The 27,097-nt window shown below is 37.7% G+C and overlaps 1 protein-coding gene across 1 annotated transcript in view; it reads right to left on the minus strand.

Moving 5' to 3' along the window:
- Nucleotides 1–238: 238 nt before the first annotated feature.
- MCM6 (minichromosome maintenance complex component 6) overlaps nucleotides 239–27,097 on the minus strand; it is a 39,044-nt gene continuing 12,185 nt past the window's right edge. Inside the window, exons 5-17 of the mRNA XM_027055872.2 lie at nucleotides 26,203–26,368; nucleotides 25,777–25,922; nucleotides 24,720–24,870; nucleotides 21,403–21,544; nucleotides 16,807–16,948; nucleotides 15,358–15,465; nucleotides 14,163–14,318; nucleotides 12,102–12,230; nucleotides 10,266–10,427; nucleotides 8,456–8,591; nucleotides 7,174–7,329; nucleotides 5,212–5,351; nucleotides 239–734 (exon numbers count right to left, since the gene is read on the minus strand). Coding sequence (XP_026911673.1) covers nucleotides 618–734; nucleotides 5,212–5,351; nucleotides 7,174–7,329; nucleotides 8,456–8,591; nucleotides 10,266–10,427; nucleotides 12,102–12,230; nucleotides 14,163–14,318; nucleotides 15,358–15,465; nucleotides 16,807–16,948; nucleotides 21,403–21,544; nucleotides 24,720–24,870; nucleotides 25,777–25,922; nucleotides 26,203–26,368 — 1,851 coding nt within the window. The 3' untranslated portion in view covers nucleotides 239–617. The remainder of the gene's footprint in view (nucleotides 735–5,211; nucleotides 5,352–7,173; nucleotides 7,330–8,455; nucleotides 8,592–10,265; nucleotides 10,428–12,101; nucleotides 12,231–14,162; nucleotides 14,319–15,357; nucleotides 15,466–16,806; nucleotides 16,949–21,402; nucleotides 21,545–24,719; nucleotides 24,871–25,776; nucleotides 25,923–26,202; nucleotides 26,369–27,097) is intronic.

The following is a 27,097-nucleotide window of genomic DNA, read 5'->3' on the forward strand; positions in this document are numbered from 1 at the left end:
AAGAATACAGTATATAATACATTTAACATACAAAATATGTGTTAATCAACTGTATATTATCAGTAAGGCTTCCAGTCAACAGTAGGCAATGTTAGTGGTTAAGTTGTGGGGAAGCCAAAAGTTATATACAGATTTTTGACTGCATGGGGGAACTGGTGCCCCCAACCTCCATGTTGTTCAAGGGTCGAATGCAGATGAAAGCTATACTTAGAGTAGGGTGGAAATAAAAATGGACAACTGCAGAACACATTATTTTATTTTGACAAAGAAAAGCAGTAGTTGGCAATTGTAAAAAGTTACCTCTCCAGTAAGATACTATATACCATAAAAATAACAGACCTTTTCTATACATGAAAACAAGTCCTCAGTTACAGAAAGCACACATCATTGGGTTCCAACTTCATTTAGACAAGCACGCTAAACAATGTGCTAAAGCTTGTGTTAATATAAAAGCATATTACAGGAACGTGACATACAGGACCACCAACAAGGTTCTTATTCCTCAAAATAAATCTTTCTGAAGCCTTGTTCCCAGAAACATTTCTCTTGCTAGTAGAGCTACGTCCAGACTCTAGGCCGGAAGGTAGGGGCCAGTTTTTCTGGTTACTTTCAATATCTTAATCTTCAAGCAAGTAATTAGGGTTAACTACTAAGTAGGGATCCTCTTCATAGCTCTCACTTCCTTCTGTAGAGCCTTTCAGTCCAGCTTGGGTGAGCTCAATCAGAACATGATCCTGTGAAACACAAAGATTTGTCCTGAGGTCTCCAGCAGTAGTGTAAAAATGCCCCATCCACATAATTTGACCCTTCTGAGTATTTGCAACTAGCATTTTCTTCCATTTCTCCTTCATAAACTCTCAGAGAAAGGACTATACCTTAAAATCTTTACCAAGTTTTGCTACACCCCTTTCCCATTAGGATACAGATCTTTTATAACATAAAAATCTTTTGAAAAATTACAAAATACATAGGCAAGCTCAACGTTATGATTTTAGTAAGGTTTCCTGGCATACTACATCTTGTAAATATGATTTCAAAAAAGACAAAATACATGAATTTTAAGGTTATGCAATTGTGTAAAATCCTGATAAATATGGTTATCATTCTGTTTATCACTCTGATAAGTGTTCTAATTTCATTTAGTATAAATTTTTAGTTACTAGCCACTAACTCTTTCATATACCACCCGTTCATAATTCAGTTAGAGGTATAATCTAAAGATAATTAACATGGAAAAATTTTCACTCTGAGCTAATAAAAAAAAGTAGAACATGCCACATAGCTTAAATGTACCTGTAAGTTCATCTAAAATACCCACAAATGAGAGGAACTCCTAGCCAAGCCCATATAGAACTCAGGAAATAGTATTCGATCTTAAGAAGGTAGAAATGTCCTATAGTATGAGCACTACTGCCATCAAGAGGGACTGGACACTTTTAAGATCTCACTTTATGTACTAACAAGCCCTTACAGGAAGAACACTTGATCAGCACAGTGTAATTTCTCTAGTCTTTTGTAAATGAGCTAGCTAGCTCAGGTGATGTCAAACTTAAAAAGGTAGCTCCAGTTTAGATCAGCTAATTTTACCAAATGTCCCAAAGTAGACTTGTGGTGTGGGTCAATTTATCTTACACTGATCCCAGAAGGCATTAGGAAGGAAAGGGCTGGCCTGGTGCAAACACACTGCCCAGCACTAGAAAGACAACTGAATGTTTACCACCCCAATTCAGATTTTCATAGATATTATACCACCTAATCATACACTCATCTACTCACACAAGTAAAGGGTTTTTCAGATGATACAATCCTGATAATGTGACACTCATAATATTTATAGAGTGAACACTGTAAAGTGAGCTACAGGGCAATTGAATCTGCCACTTAAACATAAAAATTCAATCACTCATCAAATATTTGATCTATGTGCCAGGCACCACTACAGGTCTTGGAGGTAGAATGATCAATAAAACAAAGTCCCTGGCCTCCTGGTGCTTGCACTCTAGTAAGTCAAACTGAAAACCTAGTGCCAGGCAATGATAAGCACTATGAAGTAACACAAAGCAGGGTTAGGGAGTGATAGCAAGAAGGAGGCTCTTATTATTTTTTTTAAATGTTTATTTATTTTAGAAGGAGTGGAGGGGGACAGGAGGGAGAGAGAGGGAGAAAGAAGATCTGAAGTGCTGATAGTGCAGAGCCTGACGTGAAGCTCGAACCCACGAACTGTGAGATCATGACCTGAGCTGAAGTCGGATACTTAACTGACTGAGCCACCCAGGTGCTCCAGGAGGCTCTTATTTTGACAGGTTAGGCAAGAACCACCTCTTTGAGAAGGTAACATTTGAGCAGACACCAGAATGAAAGAGGGAACCTAGGTAAAGAGACAAAGGACAAGTGCGAAGGTCCTCATGTTTGGTGTGTCTCTGGAATAGTGACAAGGCCAGTATCACTGAGTAGCAACATGAAGAGAGTCCTATGCAAGAAGGTGAAGAGGTATACACCTAAGGAGGGGTTTGGTTGTAGAGGTTCTGCAGGCCATGTTATGGAGACTGGATTTTATTGTAAATGTGAAGGAAGAACTGGAAGGTAGGGCATGAAAACGTTTTGATTTGTTAAAAGATCTGTCTGGCTGCTGGACAGAGAGCTAGTACAAAGGGGGACAGTTAGGAGGCTCCTGTGAAAGTTCAGGCATAGTAGCTTGAGTAAATGTGAAGGCGGTGAGAATAGAACACAGAATATATACACTGAAGGCAGGGCTCACAGGATTTGCTGCTTAAAGGAGAGGCTATGAGGGAAAACTGGCATCATGGATGATTCTAACGTGTTTGGCTTAGAACAACTGAGTAAATGGGAACACTGGGGGGGTGGGGGACAGAACTGTTTTGCACACATTAAGCATGAGATGCCTATAGTTCACAAGTAGGCAGCTGGTTACCGACATCTGGAGTTTAGAGGAGAGGTGACAGCTGAATCTGGGAGACATCAGTGGATGGATTTAAATTCATAGAACCAAATGAGATCACTTAGGTAATCAATGTAAATACAAAAGAGGTCTGAGGATTGAGTACAGCACTCCATTTAAAAAGTGACAAGACTCAGGAAAAGAGACTAAGAGGAAATAACCAAAGAGATAGGAGAAGACCCAGGAAAATATGGTGACTCAGAAGGAGCAATCAACAGTGACAGACCAATAGGCCAATATAGAGAATGACCAACTGATGTGAGTAGGGAGGAGGCATGCCTGTAATGATCCTGTTAGGGACTGGAAGAAGTCATAGCACTGGGCAGTGCCACTATGAGGTAGGTAGGATCAGTAAAGAAGAATCCACTTGATGGGAATGCAAGCTGGTGCAGCCACTCTGGAAAACAGTATGACGGTTCCTCAACAAACTAAAAATAGAACTACCCTATGATCCAGCAAATGCACTACTAGGTATTTGTCCACGGGATACAGGTGTGCTGTTTTGAAGGGACACATGCACCCCCATGTTTATAGCAGCACTATCAACAATAGCCAAAGTATGGAAAGAGCCCAAATGTCCACTGATGGATGAATGGATAAAGAAGATGTATATACATACAATGGAGTATTACTCGGCGATCGAAAAGAATGAAATCTTGTCATTTACAACAGATGAACGTAAGGGAAGGGAAAGAAAAATAATATAAAAACAGGGAGGGGGACAAAATGACTCACAAATATGGAGAACAAACAGGGTTACTGGAGGGGTTGTGGGAGTGGGGGATGGGCTAAATGGGTAAGGAGCGTTAAGGAATCTACTCCTGAAATCATTGTTGTATTATATGCTAACTAATTTGGTGTAAATAAACAAAACAAAACAAAACAAAACAAAATAAATTTTTGGTCTCTATCCCAGACCTACTAAATTACAAATTCTGGGAGTGGTTCCAGTGATCTGCGTTTTAGTAAGTTTTTCAGATGATTCTGGTGCATGCTAAAATTGAGAACCATTGGATTAAACTGAATTACTCAAGTGAAACCTCCATTTTATTCATTTCCTCAAAATGGCCTCCCTCAGGGCTGTATGTTCCAGGCCCCTTGGAGGTTTATGTATGCCCTGCCCAGAATGCAGTAAAGCTTGTTCTTATCTTTCCTATAATGGCTAGATAACTAGTAGAGGTAACATAGTTTCTTCCCCTCCCTCTCCTGTGGCACACAGATGGGGCAACGAGTGTGTTAAATGTTAAACCCTTTGACCTCATCACAGTGACCTCTGCATATCCCTGCACCTCCTTGCTTTATAAAATCTGTGGATTAAGTTCTGGACTTTACAAAGGGTATCTGCTTAGCACCTGGATCATCATCCACATGACTCCCCTTGTCATTAAGTTACCCTGAATAAAACTCTGTGTATATGGTAAAAAAAAAAAAAAAAAAAAAAAAAAAGGAAAAAAAAAGAAAAAAGAAGAGTCCACTTGAGATTAGTGGCATGAATTTAAAGTAGGACATGGCACGTGGTTGTATGCCTTTCTCCAGATACTTTTAACTGCTTGGATATGGCACAGTAAAAAGATTTAGATTTAACCAAGGCTGGGGTTTTGCTAATCAAGTAGAACAGAGAAATTATAGTTTAAAGTGTGAGAAAATAGTGATCATTGGGACAGACCATAGTCTGTAAGCTGGGTGATGGGGGAGGTGAGGATGTGGGGAAGAGGAAATATAGAAAACAGGCAATAGAGGTCAGAATGCTTGCAGGTTTATGGTAAAGGGAGTGGAGTGGAAAACAAAGATTAAAAATAGTTTGATAGTAAGACCCTAACCCTACCTTCCCAGATTTAACTTAGGTTCTGCTGATTCCAGCAGAGGAAGTAAGTCAATTAACTGCTGTAAATTCTCTCTTTTTTACAACTCATAATTCTTTTTTTCCTTTCAATGTTTTTTTTTAGTTTTGAGAGAGAGAGACAGACCACGAGCAGGGGAGGGCCAGAGAGAAAGGGAGACACAGAATCTGAAGCAGGCTCCAGGCTCTGAGCTGTCAGCACAGAGCCCCACGCAGGGCTCGAACCCACGAATTGCAGTATCATGACCTGAGCCTAAGTCAGGCACTTAACCAACTAAGCCACCCTGGCCCCCCACAACTCATAATTTTAACTAGATCCCAATGATTCAAAATAAATGAACATCTATGAACCTGCAGGTATGAAGCATGGACTCCCTCCCTCATTAATAAGCAAGAGTAGCTATGTACGTACATAGTGGGTGAGTCGATGGATGACTTTCTCTATAATTCTCTTTTTATTTATAAGTTCCTCTTCAGAATCTATTTCTGATTCGATTTCCTTCAAATACCAGTTAACAAGCTCACTCCTCTTTAATGCAGACTCATCCTCTTCTGCAACAAAAAGTACATTTCAAAAGGATTAAATTTTCCTTCTAGCAAATTGTATTGCCAATCCTTGGGGTTTGCATACACAAGATAATGTACAGATTAGATAACCATCAACCTGTCAGAAAGAATACCTGCTAAAATAAGGTTTGCAATGTTCCAGTGTAAGCCTGAAATAGCCTGTCATATTACTTGTATTAAAGTATGCCTCACTTTATCCTGAGGAAAAAAATCTAATAAAATAGAGATTATAAGAAACAAGTTTCTTGAAGCTATTAATATTTCAAAGTATGAAGCTGTTTCCTTCACCTTCTATGAGAATGTTTGCCGATAGTAATTGACAGCATAAATTAGCAACCGCAAGCAAAACTTCTTAAACATAACTTTTCCTCTTTGGAATAAGGAAGATTTTACACAGCTGAACCACGGAGTGAAATCCAAGGGCATTCACTCAAAAAATTATCAACTTATTTCAGCAAGGTCTATCTATACTGAATGATTATCTACTTTGTCAGAGTCCAAAGCAGAAGTCCAAATTCACAAGAAAAGATGGAACCTGGATAATAGCGTAACTATCACAGAAGCAAAGTATTAATAAGAGAAAACTCTTAGTCTTGGTTCTAGCTACTGTTAATAAAATGAAAAATGAAAAATAGGAAAATTCTAGCTTTACTGACAATGGCTTTGAAAAGTTTTATTATGGGTGTACTGAAACTTCAGTGGTTGGTCTAAATGTTCTCGGTAAGTGACCTTCTTGGCTTAAAGTTGTATTCTCTGTGCTGGACTAGAGAACAGCTGTCCACTTGAAGACTGAGAATTCATTACTACTAGGTAAATAGTATTTTTTTTCTAAGGAAAAGAAGATCTAGCAGAATTTATCTGTGGAATGCATACAGTGCCTGGGCGCTAACCATTATCTTTGCTCCATCAATGGTTTGCCATGTTTAAAATTTGACTACATGAGAAAAAGACAAATGAAATACAATGTGAACACAAGAACATGTGAGCTCCCAAAAGTTTTTATGTGAGAAGAGGGTGGGAGGGCTAAAACCTGTCTGTCATACTGGCCTCTTTACTGCCTTCTCTCCTCCCTCCCACTGGTCTACTACTCCCAAGGGGCAAAAACTACAGGATTCAAATCTTTAGTAAGCTAAGACAACCTCACTGTTCTCTTCCTTCCACAGACAGGACACTGTGATGAGAGTGTCCAGAAGCCAGCATTTTTGGACTTTTAAATAAGAATTATCTGATTGCTAACCAGCAAATTAAAGTTAAAGTTCAACACCTTGATTTCATCATTTTCTATGCCAACTACAGGCATGGTGGAATAGCATAGTAAAGCAGTTAATTAAGATAGGCAGGATACTAGTGTCCAGATATCACACTTTACATACAGAGAAATGAGGATTTTACTTCATTTTTAGGTATAGAATATGTGCCAATATGGTCTTTTCAGTTCAATTACTTGCCTACAAAAATAAATAACCTAGAGTCATCCATTTGAAGTAAAGCCATTGTTAGGAACAGTGATTTTGCATCTGTAAAAACATTTAAGTGCTTCTTTATATATTATCAGATACTAACTTCTGATTCTCAAAAATATTAAAATAGGTGAAGGACATTAAAAAATGACCTTTGTCTGACAATGAACTTGTGGGTGAAAGGTCCAGACTGTCAGATATACTGATAGATTTTCTTTGCCAAAGTGAGCCTCTATAACAATTTATGATCTCTTCCAACAAAACAGTCTTTAGCAGTTAGAAGTGGCTTATACAAATAAAACTTACATGAATGACTAAGCATGTGGCCATACTAGGTAAAGCCTTACCTTCCTCCATCTTTCTGAGGTGAAGCACAATAAGGTTAGAGATTCGGCAGTACTCAGAGAAGCCCAGCCTTAAGGAGGCTTTAGGAACAAAATCTTGGTTTATGTCTTCACTGTGGCCATTGATTCCATTCACAGGAGCAGGGCTGTCAACATGACCTAAGTGAAATATCAACCATCTGAATCTTGTTTTTGTGCCTCCAACACTCCCCCATCAAATGTTTATATAAGTATACTACTTCTATTTTAATACTAACTTCTACACAAGCATATAGTTACACTCAGTATTTAGTCATTTTACAAATAAATTAGAAACAAATTTGTAAATGCTAATAGTGAAAACAGAAACTAATTTGGAAGGAATGGGAAGGATGGCAGTTATGAAGATAAGATTCCCTGATCTAAAAGTTCATTTGCTGCTTCAGATTCGGTGTCTCCCTCTCTCTCTGTCTTTCCCCTACTTGCACTCTTTCACTCAAAAATAAACATTGAAGAAAAAAAAAACGGGGTTGGGGGGGCACTGGGTGGCTCAGTTGGTTAAGCGTCTGACTACAGCTCAGGTCATGAGCTCGTGGTCCATGAGTTTGAGCCCCGTGCCAGGCTCTGTGAGGACAGCTCAGAGCCTGGAGCCTATTTCGGATTTTGTGTCTCCCTCTCTCTATGTCCTTTCCCAACTCGCGCGCTCTCTCTCTCACAACTAAATAAACATTAAAAAAAATTTTTTTAAGTTCATTTGCAATATTATACACAAAATGTGAAAATCTGTTATTTGTCTGTTTTTTAGTTTTTTTAAAGTTTATTTACTTTGAGAGAGAGAGCGAGAGCACAAATGGAGAAACAGAGACAGGGGGAGAGAAAGAATCCCAAGCAGTCTCCGCACTGTCAGCACAGAGTCTGACGTGGGGCTCAAACTCACAAACCATGAGATCATAACCTGAGCCAAAAATCAAGAGTCGGATGCTTAACTGACGCCCTAGTATTTGTCTGTTTTAATGTAGTCAAGAACATGTTTTTACTTCAAAAGCAAAATAACAATAAATCAGGCCAGGGAATTAAGTTCACTGTCACCATTTTGGTGCATTTTCTTTCAATCTTTCACGCATAGATATTCTATATGAATTATTTAATTGTATTTTACCTTGTAAACAGTTAGTACAATTCAATATCCATTTTTTCCCTTTTGCTATACAGACTTCAAAACCATCAACAAGTGCACTTTTATCATAATATCTCAGAGAACATTTTAGTTCTTAACTCCAGAACAGTAAATGAACAAGTATCTCACCATTGATGCCATCTGGGCCCTCATCTACCTCCATCTGGGCCTCTTCTTCTTGATCTAGGTTGACATCAGGTGTTTCTACACGGATGATTGACTTATTCAGTAACCTGAAAGCTTCCTTCACATGTTTAGGCTGGACCTAAACCAATCAAGATGAAGTAAATCAGAAAGTCAGTCTTCTTGATATACCAAACAGATTCTCTCCTTACCAAATCACAGTGGCATTTTAATTTTTCTCACACTCTCCCTCTCTCACACACACATAAAATACGTGATAACACCGTAAGTTCACCAGAATGGCTTAAAAGGACCAACAATATATGGTATTGGAAATAATGTAGAACAACTTTCATTCACTGCTGGTGGGAATATAAATTGATACAACCACTAAAGGAAAACCATTTTGGCAGTCTTTACTGATCTGAACACACGTATAACCTCTGACCCAACAATTCTACTTCTAGTGAACAGAAATGTACACATACATATATGCCATACAGACCAAAAGACATGTATCATAAGAACCCAAACTGGAAACTATCCAAATGCCCATTAACAGAAGAATGGGTGAGTCATTGTGATTTATTGACAGAATAATACACAGCACAAAAATGGAAAAACTAGTATTACATAAAACTCAGATGATATTTTATAGTTTTAATTCTGTATGAAAAAAACAGACACAAGGGGGAACATATTCTAGGACTGCATTTATACAAAGTAATCCTTAGATCTTTAAGGTTATCATTAAATCCTCACTTCTGTGATCAAATAATCTTTGACAAAGGTGCCAAGCCCATACCTTGGGGAATGGATAGTATCTTCAACAAATGTTACTGGGCAAACTGGATATCTTTTATGATAAAGAATGAAGTTAGACCCCTGCCTGACATCACATACAAAATTAACTCAAAATAGTTTGAAGACCTAAAACTATAAAACATTATGTAAGAAAACACAGGAAAAAAGCCTCAGGACACTGGATTTGATAATAGTGTCAAAAGCACAGGCAACAAAGGGGTAAACTGACAAATGAAATGATATCCCATTCAAAAACTTCTGAGCATCAAGGGAAACAATCAACAGAGTAAAAAAGGCAATCTACAGAATGGGAGAACTTATCTGCACATTATAAATTTGATAAGGGATTAATATTCAAAACACAGAGAATACCCATGTTCACCACAGCATTAATCACAACAGCCAAGAGGTGGAAGCAAGCCAAATGCCCATTGATGGATCAATGGATAAACAAAATGTGGTACACAGCATCCCCCTTATTCTCAGGGATTATGTTCCAAGACCCCAGTGGATGCATAAACCATAGATAGTACTTAATCTTATATATACTGTTTTTCTTATTCATACATACGTCTGATAAAGTTTAATTTATAAATTAGGTACAGTAAGAGCTTAACAATAATTAATAAAATAGAACAGTTACAGCAATGTACTTAATAAAAGTTATGTGAATGTGGTGTCTCTCAAAATAACACTGCATTGTACTCACCCTTCTTTTGATGAGATGATGTAGCTTTAGGCTACTACTGACTTTCTGACAATACTTCAGGAGGATCATCTACCTATTAATGGTAACTCACCTCTATATGTACTCCATAACCTGGGAGATGATTATTTCATTATATTAATCAAACTAAATTCAATAAATACTTCACAGCAACCTTCTTCAAGGGAGAAATCCCAGCACTGTGTATCTTATGAGCACTCAACAGTATATCAAAGATAAAAACATGCTTATAAACCAATAAATCAATTTCTCTTTCCTCCCATTATGTTAAAGTGACTTTGATACCTCATCACAGCAGTGCATTCGAGCCATTGCTTCAGAGAGACGGATCATGCTCTCAAGTTGTCGCACTGTAATCCTCCACGAAGACTTGATTACTCCAGACCCATCCCTCTGGCGGAGACGTTTATATTGTTCCACAATGAAGTCCTCTGACTCTTTAGAAATCTGTTTCAGAACATCACTGAAGTCAGGGCTTTTCTACTTGATGGGAGTGGCATTAAATTTAAGTTTAAGAGCCTTCCAGGTAAAGACACTTTGGGGAAGTGAGAGGGTCAAAACTTTGAAGTCAATGACAGTTAATACTGAAATGCCTTTCAAAAGAAACTAAGGACACCTGTGAATTTCATATACTAATTTTATGAAGAGGAAGAGAACAGGGTTAGTATTTAAGCAAATGCCATTTTTTCTTATTTTTTTTAAAGTTTATTTTTGAGAGAGAGAGAGAGAGACAGACAGACAGAGTGTGAGCAGGGGAGGGGCAGAGAGAGGGAGACACAGAATCCAAAGCAGGCTCTAGGCTCTGAGCTGTCAGCACAGAGCTCGACATGGGGCTCAAATCCATAAACCGCAAGATCATGACCTTAGTCGAAGTCGGATGCTTAACTGAGCCACCCAGGTGCCCTGCAAATGCCATTTCTAAGATACATAGCAAGCTGAAGCAGTGGAAAAGGATGTAATGTCTTTTAAATGTGTTGAATAATAACAACAAAATAAGAATACTAAAAGAATACTCAGTTTTTCAGAGTAAGGAACTCAGCCTATTAAAGAAGCATGCCAAGGTCACAGAGGGATGAGTACATAGTCTAGAGAACAAAAGCCTCTTTACACATATGTATCCAATAACCCTTGGTTTTAAATGCCTCATTAAGCTTTTTTAACGACAGTGAAAATCAATCTTAATATTATGGATAATCAGTGAAGTGACAGATAACTAAATCCTTTGGGTAAAGTCCCAAAAGTTGAGCCAGAAAATAGTGTAAAAATCTCATCCAGAATCAAATTTTTTTCTTTTTGTATTCTACTTTAGGAAAATGTCAAACAAAACAAATTTCGAAATTTACTTTAAAAATGAATGTCCTGGATCTAGTACAGATTCAACTCAATAAACATCAATTACTGTAAAATATTAATCCACATTAATCACAATGACCTAAAGGAATCCAAACTTTTCCTCAAAGAAAGATCCAAGTAGACTACTGACTTAAGCTCATACAATTTTAAGATACTTAGGAATAAGGGGGCACCTGGGTTGCTCAGTAGGTTAAGCACCGACTTCAGCTCAAGTCATGATCTCATAGTTCATGAGTTTGAGCTCCATGTCGGGCCTTGTGCTGACAGCTCAGAGCCTGGAGCCTGCTTCGGAGCCTGTGTCTCTCTCTCTCTCAAAAATAAAATAAAAACATTAAAAAAAAGATTCTTAGGAATAATGGCTGAAATAAAAGTACATCCTATTTTATTTGGTTATTCAAAATTCTTCACCCATTAAAAATCCATGCACCGCCCCCCACCCCAACTTTCTAAGTAGGCTCAATGCCCAGCGTGGAGCCCAATGCAGGGCTTGAACTCACAACCTCAGATCAAGACCTGAGCCAAGATCAAGAGTTGGATGCTTAACCGACTGAGCCACCCAGGTGAACCGCCCCCACCATCAAAATCCTTTTATTAGCACTCAACAAAAGAAAATTTTTAGAAAATTCCCTCTTAACTCTCTGAAGAAACACTGTTCTCAAAACAAAACCCTCAAAAAGAAAAAACCAAACAAGTATAGGTTAATTTCCATAGAACCCTATTATGCCCTATTAAATGCCGTACTCCAGTACAAAAGGACGAGTTAGTTACCTTGGGTTTAAACTGTCTTGCAAAGAGAAGATACCTCCTGATATCATCAAGGGAATAGACACGATCAATTGAATCCTCAATTCTTGAATGCAAGTCTACTATACGTCTGGCAATAGCATAATCTGTAACCTAATTCAAAAGAAGAAAATCACTTTGATCAGTCACAATGATATCCACTTCAGATTATCCCTGGCATTAGTAATTTATAGCTAAAAACAAGCTCTAATATGCCACTGAAACATGTATTAACGGGTACCAAGTTTCTGAGCAAAGTTTGGTACAGTTTCATTTCAAATCTAGGAAGTTTAATGCGTACCTTTGCCCTACTCTAAGAATATTCCGGAAAGAATTGACTGACTTTAATAACAATAGCAGAATTAAGTTTTTAGGGTACCCGGTGTATGCCAGGCACTGTTGCCCTAAGTGTGCCTGGAAGCATTAATTCATGTAACCCTCACAAAAATCTTATTAATTGGTAATATTATCTCCATTTTACAGGTATGTAAATTGAGACCCAGAGAGGTAAAGTGCCTTGTCTGACATCACAGTAAGTAATGGAGCCATGATTTGAACAGCCTAGCTTCAGAGTCCATGCTCTTAGCCACAGCATTATATTGCTGCTTGTGAACAGATAATTATTACAGGATTGTTATTAACATTGAAAAAAAAACCACTAAAAATATGGAATTTACTCTCATACGGTACACAAAAAAAGCCAAAGATATATAAAAAAAAGTTAGTAAGTGCATAAAGGGTACATGGGTGTTACGTGCACAATTCTATTTCTTAAAACTTCTGTAAGCTTGAAATTATTTCCAATTAAAAACTTCAAAAACTATCTTAATGAACCATTCACAAACAAAAATATATGAAAATCAGACACTCCCTGGGAATGCAAGCTGATGCAGCCACTCTGGAAAACAGTATGTAGGTTCCTCAAAAAACTAAAAATAAAACTACCCTACAACCCAGCAATTGCACTACTAGGCATTTATTCAAGGGATACAGGTGTGCTGTTTCGAAGGGACACATGTATCCCCATGTTTATAGCAGCATTATCAACAATAGCCAAAATATGGCAAAAGCCCAAATGTCCATCAATAGATGAATGGATAAAGAAGATGTGGTATATATATACAATGGAGTATTACTCGGCAATCAAAAAGAATGAAATCTTGCCATTTGCAACTACGTGGATGGAATTGAAGGGTATAATGCTAAGTGAAATCAGTCAGTCAGGGAAAGACAAAAATCCTAGGACTTCACTCATATGAGGACTTTAAGAGACAAAACAGATGAACGTAAAGGAAGGGAAACAAAAATAATATAAAAACAGGGAGGGGGACAAAACAGAAGAGACTCATAAATATGGAGAACAAACTAAGGGTTACTAGAGGGGTTGTGGGAGGGGGGATGGGCTAAAGGGTAAGGGGCACTAAGGAATCTACTCTTGAAATCATTGTTGCACTATATGCTAACTTGGATGTAAATTAAAAAAAAAAATTAAATTAAAAAAAAAAAAAAAAAAGAAAATCAGACACTACCAGCTATGAGTGACGGTAAAGACAGGGAAGGGGGAGGATTGGGTTAGAGAGAGAGAGGGAGAGAGAATCCCAACCAGGCTCCAAGCTCAGCACAGAGCCTGATGTGGGGCTTGAACTCAGAATCATGAGATCATGACCTGAGCCAAAATCAAGAGTTAGACGCTTAACCAATTGAGCCACCCAGGGCCCCCAGCAAAAAATTCTAATAAAAATCTTAAAGAGTGTGGCTGAAGTTAGCGGTCAAGTTTTTTTTATTTCTTGATAATTAAAAAAATAGTAATGAAAACAACAAAATTCCATATTCCTCAACATAATTAAGTGGAACTAACAGTTCAAATGACTTTATTTTGATTTGCTCAATAAACCTTTTGCCCAGCCCTGTAGCATTCTGAAAGAAATGAAAGTCAGTGCAAATAAATGCACCAGCTGTTCAGAAGTACATGCTGCAGCCTAGTCTCCTTCAATACTCAAACTGGAAATAACAAAGGAAGCCCACAATGACACTTCACACGGTTACCTCATTACATTCATCCACAAGTATAAAGAAGAGATCAAATCGGGACATGATGGGAGCTGACAAATTTATATTTTGTTTCAACGATTTTGATCTGTCATAGTGTCCACTGATTGGGTTCGCTGCTGCCAAAATGGATGTCCTGGCATTCAGAGTAGCCTGACCACAAAAGAAATCACTGTCACAGGTTTAAAAAGACATTTGGAATGGCTAAGAAACACAGGACAAATGCTCAATCTTACTCATAATAAACTGAACGCAAACCAAAATACCTTAAGTAAGACATCATTTTTTACCTACTGAATCATCAAAATTAAAGTCTGATAATGTACAGCAAACAGGCACTCCCACATAAGGTGGTGGTATGACATACACACACGTTAAAGCCAGTAATTTCTTGTTAGGAATTTATCTTGCAGTTAGGTACAGGAAGATGTGTGTTCAAGGATTTTACTACAATATGGCTTGTAATCAAAGGCTGAAAATGACCAAATGTCACTCTATAGAAGGCTAATGAGCCAAAATGAGGAACAAAGACTTGAAAACCATGTGGTAATAAAAACACTAAAATGGATCTAATATATGCTGGCATAGAAAGACTGCCAAAATACAATTATGAAGTTAAATGAGCAAGGAAGTAAACTGTATGTATTATGCTTATTTATGTATGAAAAATTCCTGAAAGAGCTTAACTTCAATATATACTCTGAATATTTACTGGTGATAGGAGTTGCAGGGGAAGATTTCGTCTTTTAATTTATATTTTACTGTAGCGCTTTAATTTTCCTTACCTACTTGGATGCATTACTTTTATTTACAAAGTTTAGTTTCTCTCTAATGTTGGTTACAATATTATGCTTATTATTTTCTTTTAAATAATCTATTGAGTTTGATTATTTTTGTTACAACTGGAAGCATGCACTGTCAAAGAAAATAGAAGCTTTGTGGAAAATTTGAGGAGTAAAATGCTAAAAATTTCATCAGTACTTCCTCTACTTTCTGTGATAGTAAAACATTTTCAAAGTACCCTAAAAAAGCACCTATAATTTGGATTAATAATCCTCAGGGCTATGTGTCCCATTTCAACAATCAGCATTTCATGTTGAATAATGCATTTTATTCTAGTGAACATCTCTAGAACTACACTAATATTTAAGGCTAAGGCATGATGCAGCAGAACAGAGGTGGACACACATACCTTCACTCCTGCTTTAGTGATGGAGATGGTCTGCTGTTCCATAGCTTCGTGAATAGCAACTTGATCCCGCACATCCATCTTATCAAATTCATCAATACAACATACACCCTTGTAACCAAACAAATCTAGCATAAGAAACTGCCTTTGAGATGTCTTGAAATGGCAAGATATACTTGAAATGGCAAGTATAAATTTAAGTTTGTTACCAGAAACCTTTCCATTCTCTAAACAACTCTAAAATAGGTAAGTAAGCAACTTTTTTTAAACAAAATTTTTAAAACATGAGCAGGGAGAGGAGCAAAGGGAGAGAGAGAGAATCTTAAGCGGGCTCCATACTCAGCACAGAGCCTGAAGAGGGGCTCAATCCCCTGACCCTGGGATCATGACTTGACCCGAAGTCAAGAGTTGGACACTCAACTGAATGAGTCACCCAGGTGCCCCAGTAAGTAAGCAATCTTAATTTCCTCTCCTAGAGTAGGATAGTTCAACAGATTACAGAGTTAGAAGGAATCATATACTTTGACCCATTTTAAACTACGAGCAAGATTAAAAACATAGTTACTGGGGTGCCTGGGAAGCTCAGTTGGTTGAGTGTCCAAGTCTTGATTTTGGCGTAGGTCATGATCTCCCGTTTTTTTAAGCTTGAGCCCCACACTGGGCTCCACACTATTAGGATTCTTTCTTTCTCCCTCTCTGCCCCTCCTCAACTCGTGTTTTTTTCCTCTCTCTCAATAAATAAACTTAAAAAAACAAAACAAAAAAAAAACCCTACAGTTACTTATTGCATTTTTATTCAACACCAAAATCTTGTGTAAACCTCTAGGTCAAATATTCTGGGTCCCCTCAGCACTGATTTTAGGCTGAGGAAATGAAGGGTAAAGTTGCAATTACAAATGTGTATCTACACCTTATATGCCTTCACAGATCTAACAGATCTATGTCAAATACATGTAAAAGGCAACAAACATACTCATAGAGATGTCACTGTCTGGAAAGGAAAAAATGCTGGGAATTACTAATCACAGCAAACACACATGCTCAGGGCAGGCAACACATTCTAGAGAAGCTCAGAAAGTGATTAATGAGGAAAAGATCAATGAAATTCTAGATTAATAAAACTGATTTACTAAAAATGGCTTTTTAAAAGTTTATTTTGAGAGAGCCCATGCATGTGAGGGGAGGGGCAGAGAGAGAGAGAAAGGGAGAAGAGAATCCCAAGCAGGCTCCACACTGTCAGCCCAGAGCCCAGTGCAGGGCTTGATCCCACAAACTGTGAGATAATGATGTGAGTTGAAATCAAGAGTTGGACCCTAAACCGACTGAGCCACCCAGGCACCCTAAAAATAGCTTTTTTAAAGGCTATTTTCTTAATAGAAACTTACAGGCATTTAATGATAGGGTAGGGGCTATTCTGATTTCTTTATATCCAAAAGTATAAAATGTCCTTACATTATCGGCCAGCATCAAAGCTCCAGCTTCAATGACAAATTCATGAGATTCTTCATCTCTCACAACAGCTGCTGTTAAGCCAGCAGCACTGGATGCTTTGCCACTGGTGTAGACAGCTCTGGGGCTGAACTCCTCCACATGCCTGTTCAAGGTTATCATATTCATTAATACATACTACAAAGCATCCTTTCTAGAAATGTCACCTGACAGGGTTTATGTCAATCAAGAATTTATTATTTCTTAACATTTGAGAAAGACATTAGCATAAACAATTCATAAAGACATATATCACAGACTAAACAGAACGCCTTATCTCCTTTGGCCTTTTTAATCAATTTAAATCCATTCCTATCAAATTGGAAAATGAAGTTCATACATGACAAAAACACCATTTTAAAGGAAGCCTTTAATAATAAACAGTAAACATTTTGGCAACAATGATCTATTCGAAGGCTCTGCACTTAAGAAACAAAAAAAGACAAAACTAGATGTGAGACTTATTCCAAAAATGCAAGGCTGGTTTAATACCTAAAATCAGTAATATGCCATATCAACAGAATAAAGAACTATCTTGACAGAAGCAGAAAAAGCATGTGACAAAATCTAATACCCTTTCATTATAAAAACTCAACAAACTAGAAATAGAAGAGAATTTCCCACAACTTAAAAAGGGTATCTCTGAAAACCCACAGCTAACATCATACTTGGTCAAAGGTGAATGCTTTCTCTCTAAAATCTAGAACAAGACACAGATGTTCACTCTTGCCATATCTATTCAACATTATACTGAAAGGTCTAGCCAGGGCAACTGGGAAAGAAAAAAGGGCACCTAGATTTAAAAGGAAGAACAACTATCACTATTTGCAGATAACATGAGCTTGAAGATACAAAATCCTAGGGAATCTACTAAAACAGAATGAGTTCTTGCAAGGCTGAAAGATAAGAGATCAACAGTCTATTGTATTTCTATACACTTATAGTGAACAACCCAAAAATGAAAATAAGAAAATAGTTTTCCATTTACGATAGCATCAAAAAGAATAAAATACTTATGAACAAACTTAACAAGAAAAGCACAAGCTTATACCATGAAAACTAAAAAACACTGTTCAAAAAAATTAAAACCTAAATAAATGGAAAGACATCCGATGTTTATGGATGAGAAGACTTAATATTGTTATAAAGATAATTTACCTCAAATTGATCTACAGTTTAATGAAATCTCTATTAATGTCACAACTAGCTTCTTTGTAGAAACTCACAAAGCTGATCCTAAAATTCTCGATCCTAAAACTCAAGGCACCCAGAATAGCCAAAACAATCTGAAAAAGAACAATTAGTTGGAGGACTCACACTTCCTGATTTTTATTATTTATTTATTTTTGAGAGAGAGAGAGAGAGAGAGAGAGAGAGAGAGAGAAAGAGAGAACATGTGCATGTGAGCAAGGGAGAGGGGCAGAGGGAGAGAGGGAGAATCCTAAGCAGATTCTTCATTGAGCATGGAGCTCCAACGTGGGGCTCGATACCATGACTCTGAGATCATAACCTGAGTCAAAATCAAGAGTTGGAAACTCAAATGACTGAGACAGCCAGGCAGCCCTCATACTTCCTGATTTTATTTTTTTTAATGTTTATTTTTACTTTTATTTTTGAGAGAGAGAGAGAGAGAATGCATGTGAGCAGGGGAGGGGCAAAGAAGGGGTTGGGGGGGCGGAACAGAGGATCTGAAACAGGCTTTGTGCTGACAGCACAGAACTCACAAACCTGTGAGATCATGCCCTGAGGTGAAGTTGGACACTTCACTGACTGAGCCACTCAGGCACCCCACACTTTCTGATTTTAGAACTTACTACAAAACTACAGTAGTCAAGATAGTGTGGTATTGGCCTAAAGAGAGACATAGAGATTATGAAATATAATTGTGAGTCTAGAAATAAACCCTCATATTTATAGTCAACTGATTTTCAACAAGGGTCCCAAAACATTTCAATAAGGCATAAGAATAGTCTTGGCGTTCAAATACCTGGATATCCACATGCAAAAGAATAAAGTTGAACCCCTGTCTCACACTATGTATAAAAACTAACTCAAAATGGATCAAGGACCTAAATTTTCAGAACTAAAATTATCCCCAAGAATTACAAGCAGGGACTTGAACAGTTAGTTGCACATCAATGTTCATAGCAGCATTATTCACAATAGCCCAGAGGTGGAAACAACAAAAGGTGATAAATACATCAATAAATTATTATTATTCAGTCTTAAAAAGGAAGGAAATTCTAAGACATTCTACAACACGGGTGACCCCTGAATATTATGCTCAGTGAAATAAACCAGTCACAAAAGGACAAATACTGTATGATTCCATGTATGAGGGACCTAGAATAATCAAATTTAGAGACAGAAAGTAGAATGATGGGGTGCCTGGGTGGCTCAGCTGGTTGAGTGTCTGACTCAATTTTAGCTCAGGTCATGATCTCATGGTTCGTGGGTTTGAGTCCCACATCAGGCTTTGTGCTGACATCGAGGAGCCTGTTTGGGATTCTCGCTCTCCTTTTTTCTCTGCCCCTCCCCCACTTGGATGCACACACGTGCGCGTGCCCTCTCTCTCTCTCTCTCTCTCAATAAATAAACAAACTTTAAAAAAAAATGGTGGGTTGCTAGGGGCTGGGAAAGGGGGTAAATGTGGAATTACTGTTCAATGCAAACAGATTTTCAGTTTGGGAGATGAAAGAGTTCTACAGATGGATGGTAGTGATGACTGCACAACTTGAATGTACTTAATGCCACTGAAATGTACAAGTAAAAATGTTTAAGAATGGCCAATGTGATGCACATTTTGCAATAAAAAAAGGTGAAAACTTACATATAGCAGCATTGGCTTATAAAAGCCAAAGTAGAAACAATCCAAATGCCCATTAACTGATAAACAGATAATTAAATGTGGTACATACATATGATAGAACATTAGGCAATAAAAGGAAATTAAGTATTGGCATGCTCCAACATGGCTAAACCTTGAAAACATTATGCTAGGCAGAAGCAGCCAGTCACAATGAATCACACAGTATATGATTCCATTTACAGGAAATGTCCAGATAGAGACACTAAAGCAGATTAGTGATTGCCTATGCCTAGGGAGGAGAATGAAGACTGACTGCTAGTGGATATAAGATTTCTTTTTGGGTAATGAAAATGTTGTAAACTTAGTTTAGTAATGGTCATACAACTCTGTGAATATACTAAAACCACTGAATTGTACACTTTAAAAGGGCAAATTTTATGATATGGAAATTATATTGCAATAAAGATACTAAAAAAACCCACTAGATATAAAGGCTATTTCTGTCTAAGATAATCATGTATAATACAATTCTGTTACCAGCAGCAACATTGTAGCACATCTTTTTATGGTGGTGGAGAGGAGATGGGAGCAGAGGAAATGAAAAGAATCCCTTTTAACATAAGACTATTATTTTCAAATCTAGAGCCTAGTCCTTGATACACATGAAGAAAATACTTAGTTATAAAATCCCAAACTAAAAATGGTCTATGTTCTAGACAAATTACTGAAATAAATAAAGGAAAAGCAGCTTGATAACAGTATGAAGAGCACATGCTTTACAGTCACATACATCTAAGTTCTAATACTCATGGCTCAGAAGTCACTTGTTAGCTATGAGAAGTTGGGTGATTTATTAAGTTTCAGAGAACTTCTGTTTGCCTCCCTGAAAAAAGAGGATAATATCACATGCCTGTCTGGGTGCTGCTAGGATAAGAGAATGCATATACATATATGCAGCACCAAGAACACACCAGGTGTTTCAAAACTGGTTTGGTATTATTTTGACCTCTAAGTTTCTTAAAAGTTTGAAAGTAAGCAAGTATTTGCTGTAGCTTCTAAAAATAAGCAAAAATTGCTAAAGCAGTACACATGCTGATACGGTTAGCATAACGTGTCTATCCTTGTTGCACTGCTATTGGAAAGCGTGTCCTATTTAAGAACCTTAAAGATGTTTGTATTCTTAGTCTCAACAATCCTATGTCTAGGGATTTTCACAAAGGAAACAAACAAAATAAAAAATTTATATAAATCATGACGTTCATGGTATTAATATCCATAATTGTTAAATGAAGCAAACTAGGAAAATAATTTTCTAAGTTGCAGTACACCAACAATAGAGAACTGTGAAAATAAAGAAACATGGAAAAATATTTACAGTAAATTAAAAATACGTAAGCTGTGATTTATAACCGTGAAAATACATATTCATGTATCTAAAGACTTAGAATTAAAAGAATTCTTTTTTTTTTTTTTCCCAACGTTTATTTATTTTTGGGACAGAGAGAGACAGAGCATGAACGGGCGAGGGGCAGAGAGAGAGGGAGACACAGGATCGGAAACAGGCTCCAGGCTCTGAGCCATCAGCCCAGAGCCTGACGCGGGGCTCGAACTCACGGACCGCGAGATCGTGACCTGGCTGAAGTCGGACGCTTAACCGACTGCGCCACCCAGGCGCCCCAGAATTACAAGAATTCTAAATAGAATTAAAATTACAGGCAACTTTTCCCTATTCTAAATAGGCAAACACTTACTTGAGAAACTGGCTCTTAGCTGTACTTGGGTCACCAACAATGCAAACATTTATGTCTCCTCGAAGGGAGGTTCCTTCCCCTGTTGTCTTTGGAACACCACCAAAGAGCATCAGGAGGACACCCCGTTTTACTTCATCGTTGCCTAAAACAAAAACACAAGGTATTTTTCAACATGAGATTAAACAATTTCATAACAAATTACAGGTTTACCAACCGAAAGAGCAGAAAAGAGCTGAAGTAAAGCCTAAGATGAACTAAAAATATTATGGCTTCTAACCTTGGTTCTCGCTTTATGAATTCAAAGCCACCTAACCACTGTCCAATGTCTCTGTACCAAAGATGTCACAGATGCTTATGCCCGCCACCATCCCAAGAGCCCTTGTTTGTTTGCAAGTCCTACTTCCTACAGTCTTTCCTGATGTAGTACTTCTCAAATAACTCTCTCCATAAACTATGTCCACCACAGCACACTGCACTTGCTAGATCTTGCCCCTTACCCATTTAGCCCATCCCACCTCCCATACCCCTCCAGTAACCCTCTGTTTGTTCTCCATATTTAAGAGTCTCTTCTGTTTTGTCCCCCTCCCTGTTTTTATATTATTTTTGCTTCCCTTCCCTTATGTTCATCTGTTTTGTCTCTTCAAGTCCTCATGAGTGAAATCATGATTTTTGTCTTTCTCTAATTTCACTTAGCATAATACCCTCCAGTTCCATCCACATAGTTGCAAATGGCAAGATTTCATTCGTTTTGATTGCCGAGTAATACTCCATTGTATATACATATACACTACATCTTCTTTATCCATTCATCCATCGATGGACATTTGGGCTCTTTCCATACTTTGGCTATTGTCGATAGTGCTGCTATAAACATGGGAGTGCATGTGTCCCTTTGAAACAGCACACCTGTATCCCTTGGATGAATACAATACCTAGTAGTGCAATTGCTGGGTCACTGCACTTGCTAGATCTTTCTAATGGCAGGTCTTGCTATTCTATCAAGAGTTTGAGGAAATGGTCCATGATTTACTTCTTTTGTATCACCAACACTGAACAGTGCTGAATATAAATACATGCTAACTGGACTGCTATGGGTCAGATAAGATGCTGAATGTGATTTATGGCCACTTCTACAAGCCATTTAGGACTCCAATATAAGAAGGAAATGTATAGTAAAAAACCTGGATCTGCAGAAAAGTGCTTCAGAAAAATGGGTTAAAAGACCCATTTTTTGTGTGCTAATTATTACGACTTTTTGTGAATTCTATCAACAAAGTGCTGGCACATTTACACAAACCACCCTTTAAAGGCAGAAAAAATCCATTCCACAAATAAAACTCTGACTTATGGTCTATGAAACAAGTGTGTTAGGAGGTGTTGTGGTTTTTAAATAGTCCACAAATTCTTTGATGCTTCTCATTTGAAAATGGAGCTTACTTCTCCTTTCCTTAGGAGTGGCTGGACTTAATAACTTGTTTCTAGAAAAATAGCATATAGTGAAGTGAAGGTGTGCAACTTCTGATACTAGGTCCCGAAAAGCATTTTTCTGTTTTAAATGTTTATTTATTTTTGAGAGAGAGACAGAGACAGGCAGAGAAGGACACAAAGAATCTGAAGCAGGGCTCGAACTCATGAACCGCAAGATCATGACCTGAGCCAAAGTCAGACGTTCAATTGACTGAGCTGTCCAGGCGCCCCCAGAGAAGCATCCTACTTCCTCCCTGCTTTGCCCTCGATGCACACTCTGGAAGAAGCCAGCTGCTGCGTGGTGAGAACAAACAGCCCCGTGGAAGAGATTCATTTGGCAAGGAATTATAGTTTCCAGTTAACAACTAGCACTAATAGGTAAGACCTTCTAAGTGGATCTTTCAGTCAAGTTTTCAGATGACTACAGCCCTAGCTGATGTCTTAGCTGTATCCTTAGGAAAGACTGAGCCAGAAACACTCAACCAGAACCACCTAACTGACCCATAGACTGTATGAGATACTGTTTCTTTTTTGAAGCCACTAACTTTTGGGGTAATTTGTAATGCAAAAATAGATTAACTTCTGGGGGGGGGGGGAGTGGAGCTAAATAGAAATTTTGACACCTACTCAATTAAGGGAGGACACTCTAAAATCCATAGAGGATTATTAACATAGAGGGTATCAGTTCAATTTCATTGGTCAAATATTTAGATAGAAAAAAAAAGGTTACTTTTAAATAGTTAAAAATATATACCTAAGACAAATACCCATAATCTTTTATCTTTATCTTTTATCTTTTATCTTTTATCTTTATCTTAACTAACTTTTAAAGTTAGTTCCTGCCCTAACTCCAATTCAGTATGAAAGGATGGAAAAAACATGGGTAAAGCACGAAGCTTAAAAATTAGTCATACCCTGGGATGCCTGGGTGGCTCAGTCAGTTTAGCGGCCGACTTTGGCTCAGGTCATGATCTCACAGTTTGTGAGTTCAAGCTCTGCATCGGGTTCTGTGCTGGCAGCTCAGAGCCTAGAGCCACTTCAGATTCTCTGTCTCCCTCTCTCTCTGCCCCTCCCCTACTCGACTCTGTGTCTCTGTCTCTCAAAAATAAACATTAAAAACAAAAATTTTTTTAATTTAGTCATATCTTTCAACATATAAAGGGAATTAAATGATGGTGAACAATTAACAACCAAGAGCCAAAAAAACACAAAGAAACCACCAAAGGTACAGACATAGTACATGTAACCAAGAAACATCATGAAATCTCCTCAAAAATTAAACAAACAAAAATCAGGATATTAATCTAGTATTTTGGAATATACTTAAATACATTTCTGCCCTAAAGCCAGAAAAAGAAGCCTAAATGACCTTTTATTCTTTTTTAAAAATCATGCTAAAACATACATACACAAAATTTACCATTCCAATAATTTTTTAAGTGTGTAATTCAGTGGAATGAAGTACACCCACTATGTTTTATAACCACCACCCTTATCCATTTCTAGAACTTGTCATCATCCCCAACAGAAACTTTATCCATGAAACACTAACTCCCCAATATCCTCCCCCAACAGGTAACCTCTTTCTACTTTGTGTCTTTATGAACTTGCCTATTCTAGGCACCTCATTTTAAGTGGAATCATTTGTCCTTTTGTAGATGACTTTTTAATATCCCTTGTAAGTCTACCAAAAAAACCTTTTGATCTGATTTATGTGCTGTAAGAAATCACTTATTGCTGTTTTTAAAAAAAATTTAAATTCCAGTAGAGTTAAACATACAGTAGTTATTGCTGCTTTTTAATCATCATTTTGATTTCAAGTTTATGTGACAAATGGAAGGCACTCTTACCATGAATAGTAGGGAACAGGCTGGTACAGAGATTGTGGTATAGATTTTTATCCTGACTCATTTCAAACACTTTCTCCCACTCCTTCACTGTCATTTGGTTCTTAATGCTCTCAGCCGTCTGTTCCTCATCTCGGAGCTCTTTTCCTCCAAACTGAGAGGTGGAGAAAGGAAAAATACTTGCATGGAAACAGTCAAAGTAAAATGAAAGAGCTTCACTACAAACAAAAATAGCCTGGGAGGTCAACTTCAGATCTGTTGACTATAAAGGTTTGCAGAAAAAATCCCCATATTATTAAGGCCTAAGTTAATCAAGATATTGATGAGTTTGTCATTTGTCCAATGAATTATAAACAAAAAAGCTACCACTGTTTTGTACTGTTATCTAAATGAATCGGAATGCTCACAAGATAAGCCATAATAAAATGTTAATCACTGATATGAAGATGAAAATGAAGTAAGAGAATATTATATTCACCCCTCTTGCAATGCTGTACTAGTTTCCAAACTTTTTCTCACTGTTTTCCCACTCAGGACATAGAATCAAGTTCTACAGAACTATAATACCAGGAATCCACACAAAGAGCAAGTTAAAACAAAATTATCCCATAGGTAATTCATATCAATGCTCTTAAAGCACAGAGCTCTTAAACATGAAAACAAAAAGACTTTTCCTCAAGATGAGAAAAACATGAAAAAATCTGGTTTTAAAACTAAAGAATCATGGGGTGCCTGGGTGGCTCAGTGGGTTAAGTGTCTGACTCTTGATTTTGGCACAGGACATGATCTCACGGTTCATGGGTTTGAGCCCTGAGTCGGGCTCCACACTGACCATGCAGAGCCTGCTTGGGATTCTCTCTCTGCTCCTCCCCAGTTCATGTGTGTGCATGCATGTGTGTGTTCTCTCTCAAGAGAAATAAATTTAATAAATAAATAAAACTAAAAAACCAAACCACCCTGCTCCCCTTTAACAGTGACTAGATAATTCAGTAGTTTCAGAAGCCTATACTGTGGCAGCCCCAGGGGAGGTCTTTCTCCATCTTGCCATTGTAAGACTCACCCTTGGGTTGGTGGGTGCAACACAGCAGGCAAGAAAGACCAGCCTGTATGAAAGGTCCCTAACACCAAGAGCCCGGAGTCCTCGAATGCCTTCCGTTTCATATCCATCAACACCACTTACACGGGAATTAGTTTCAGCACGTGCTCCTGAAAGAATGAATGATAGTTTGTTTTACAGCTCAAATACCAAAAGTGCTGAGAATCAAAATTGCTTAAAAAAACAAAACCTATAAATCCAAAGATTTCATTTAGGCTTTGAAATTTTTCAGAGCAGTGCTTTTTGTAGCAAAATTAATTTGTCTCTATTCTTATACTTCCTTTCACCCTCTGATTGGTAGCCAAAAATAAGAAAAGAAAGATTCGAGAAGCTAAATGTTCTGCAGTTTAGGTAATGAGAATTGTTAAATGTGAGCTAAAGATTACTGACCTGGTATGCTAAGCTTAGAGACATCAGGCACAACAATCAATGTTCCTGTAAAGTCACACTTGTCACCAGCTTGAGCTGACTCCACAGCTTCAGCTCTCAAGATCACTTCTAAACTTCGGGGGATACTCCCTCGAGGAAGCTCAGCTTGGGTCTCTTGAATACGAACCTATAACAAAACAAATAAATGGCTAAGAATGAGAAGAGATTATCTTTCAAATGTCATACAATCTAAATTAATGCCACAAATATTGACAAATATTGATGTATTCCAAACTCTCACCGTTTGCAGACTTTTGACATTTGCCAAAATTCATCTTAAAAATTCTCTACCCCAGGGGAGAGAGGAAAATGGGTGATGGGCACTTGTTGGGATGAGCACTGGGTGTTGTATGTAGATGAACCACGGGAATCTACCCCCAAAAACCAAAAGCACACTTTACACACTGTATGTTAGCCAATTTGACAATAAATTATATTAAAAAAAAAAAAAAAAAAAAACCTCTATCCTGCAACTCCAATCTGAAGCAGGCTTCAGGCGGGTTCTGCCCCTAACGCGGGGCTCAAACTCACAAACCTCGAGATCATGACCTGAGCCTAAGTCAGATACTTAACCAACTGAGCCACCCAGGTGCTCCTAAAAACTTCACTTTTAGTACACTTATCATGATGAGCTCAGTAATATGTGGAACTGCTCAATCACTATATTGTATACCTCAAACTAATATCACACTGTATGTTAAATATACTGGAATTAAAATAATAAAAAATTAAAAAAATAAAAACTTCACTTTTACTCTCATTAAAAAAATTTTTCCAGGGGGTGCCTGGGTGGCTCAGTCGGTAAGCACCCGACTCTTGATTTCAGCTCAGGTCATGATCTCACGGTTTGTGAGTT

Source organism: Acinonyx jubatus, chromosome C1, assembly GCF_027475565.1.
Source record: "Acinonyx jubatus isolate Ajub_Pintada_27869175 chromosome C1, VMU_Ajub_asm_v1.0, whole genome shotgun sequence".
Taxonomy (NCBI): Eukaryota; Metazoa; Chordata; class Mammalia; order Carnivora; family Felidae; genus Acinonyx; species Acinonyx jubatus.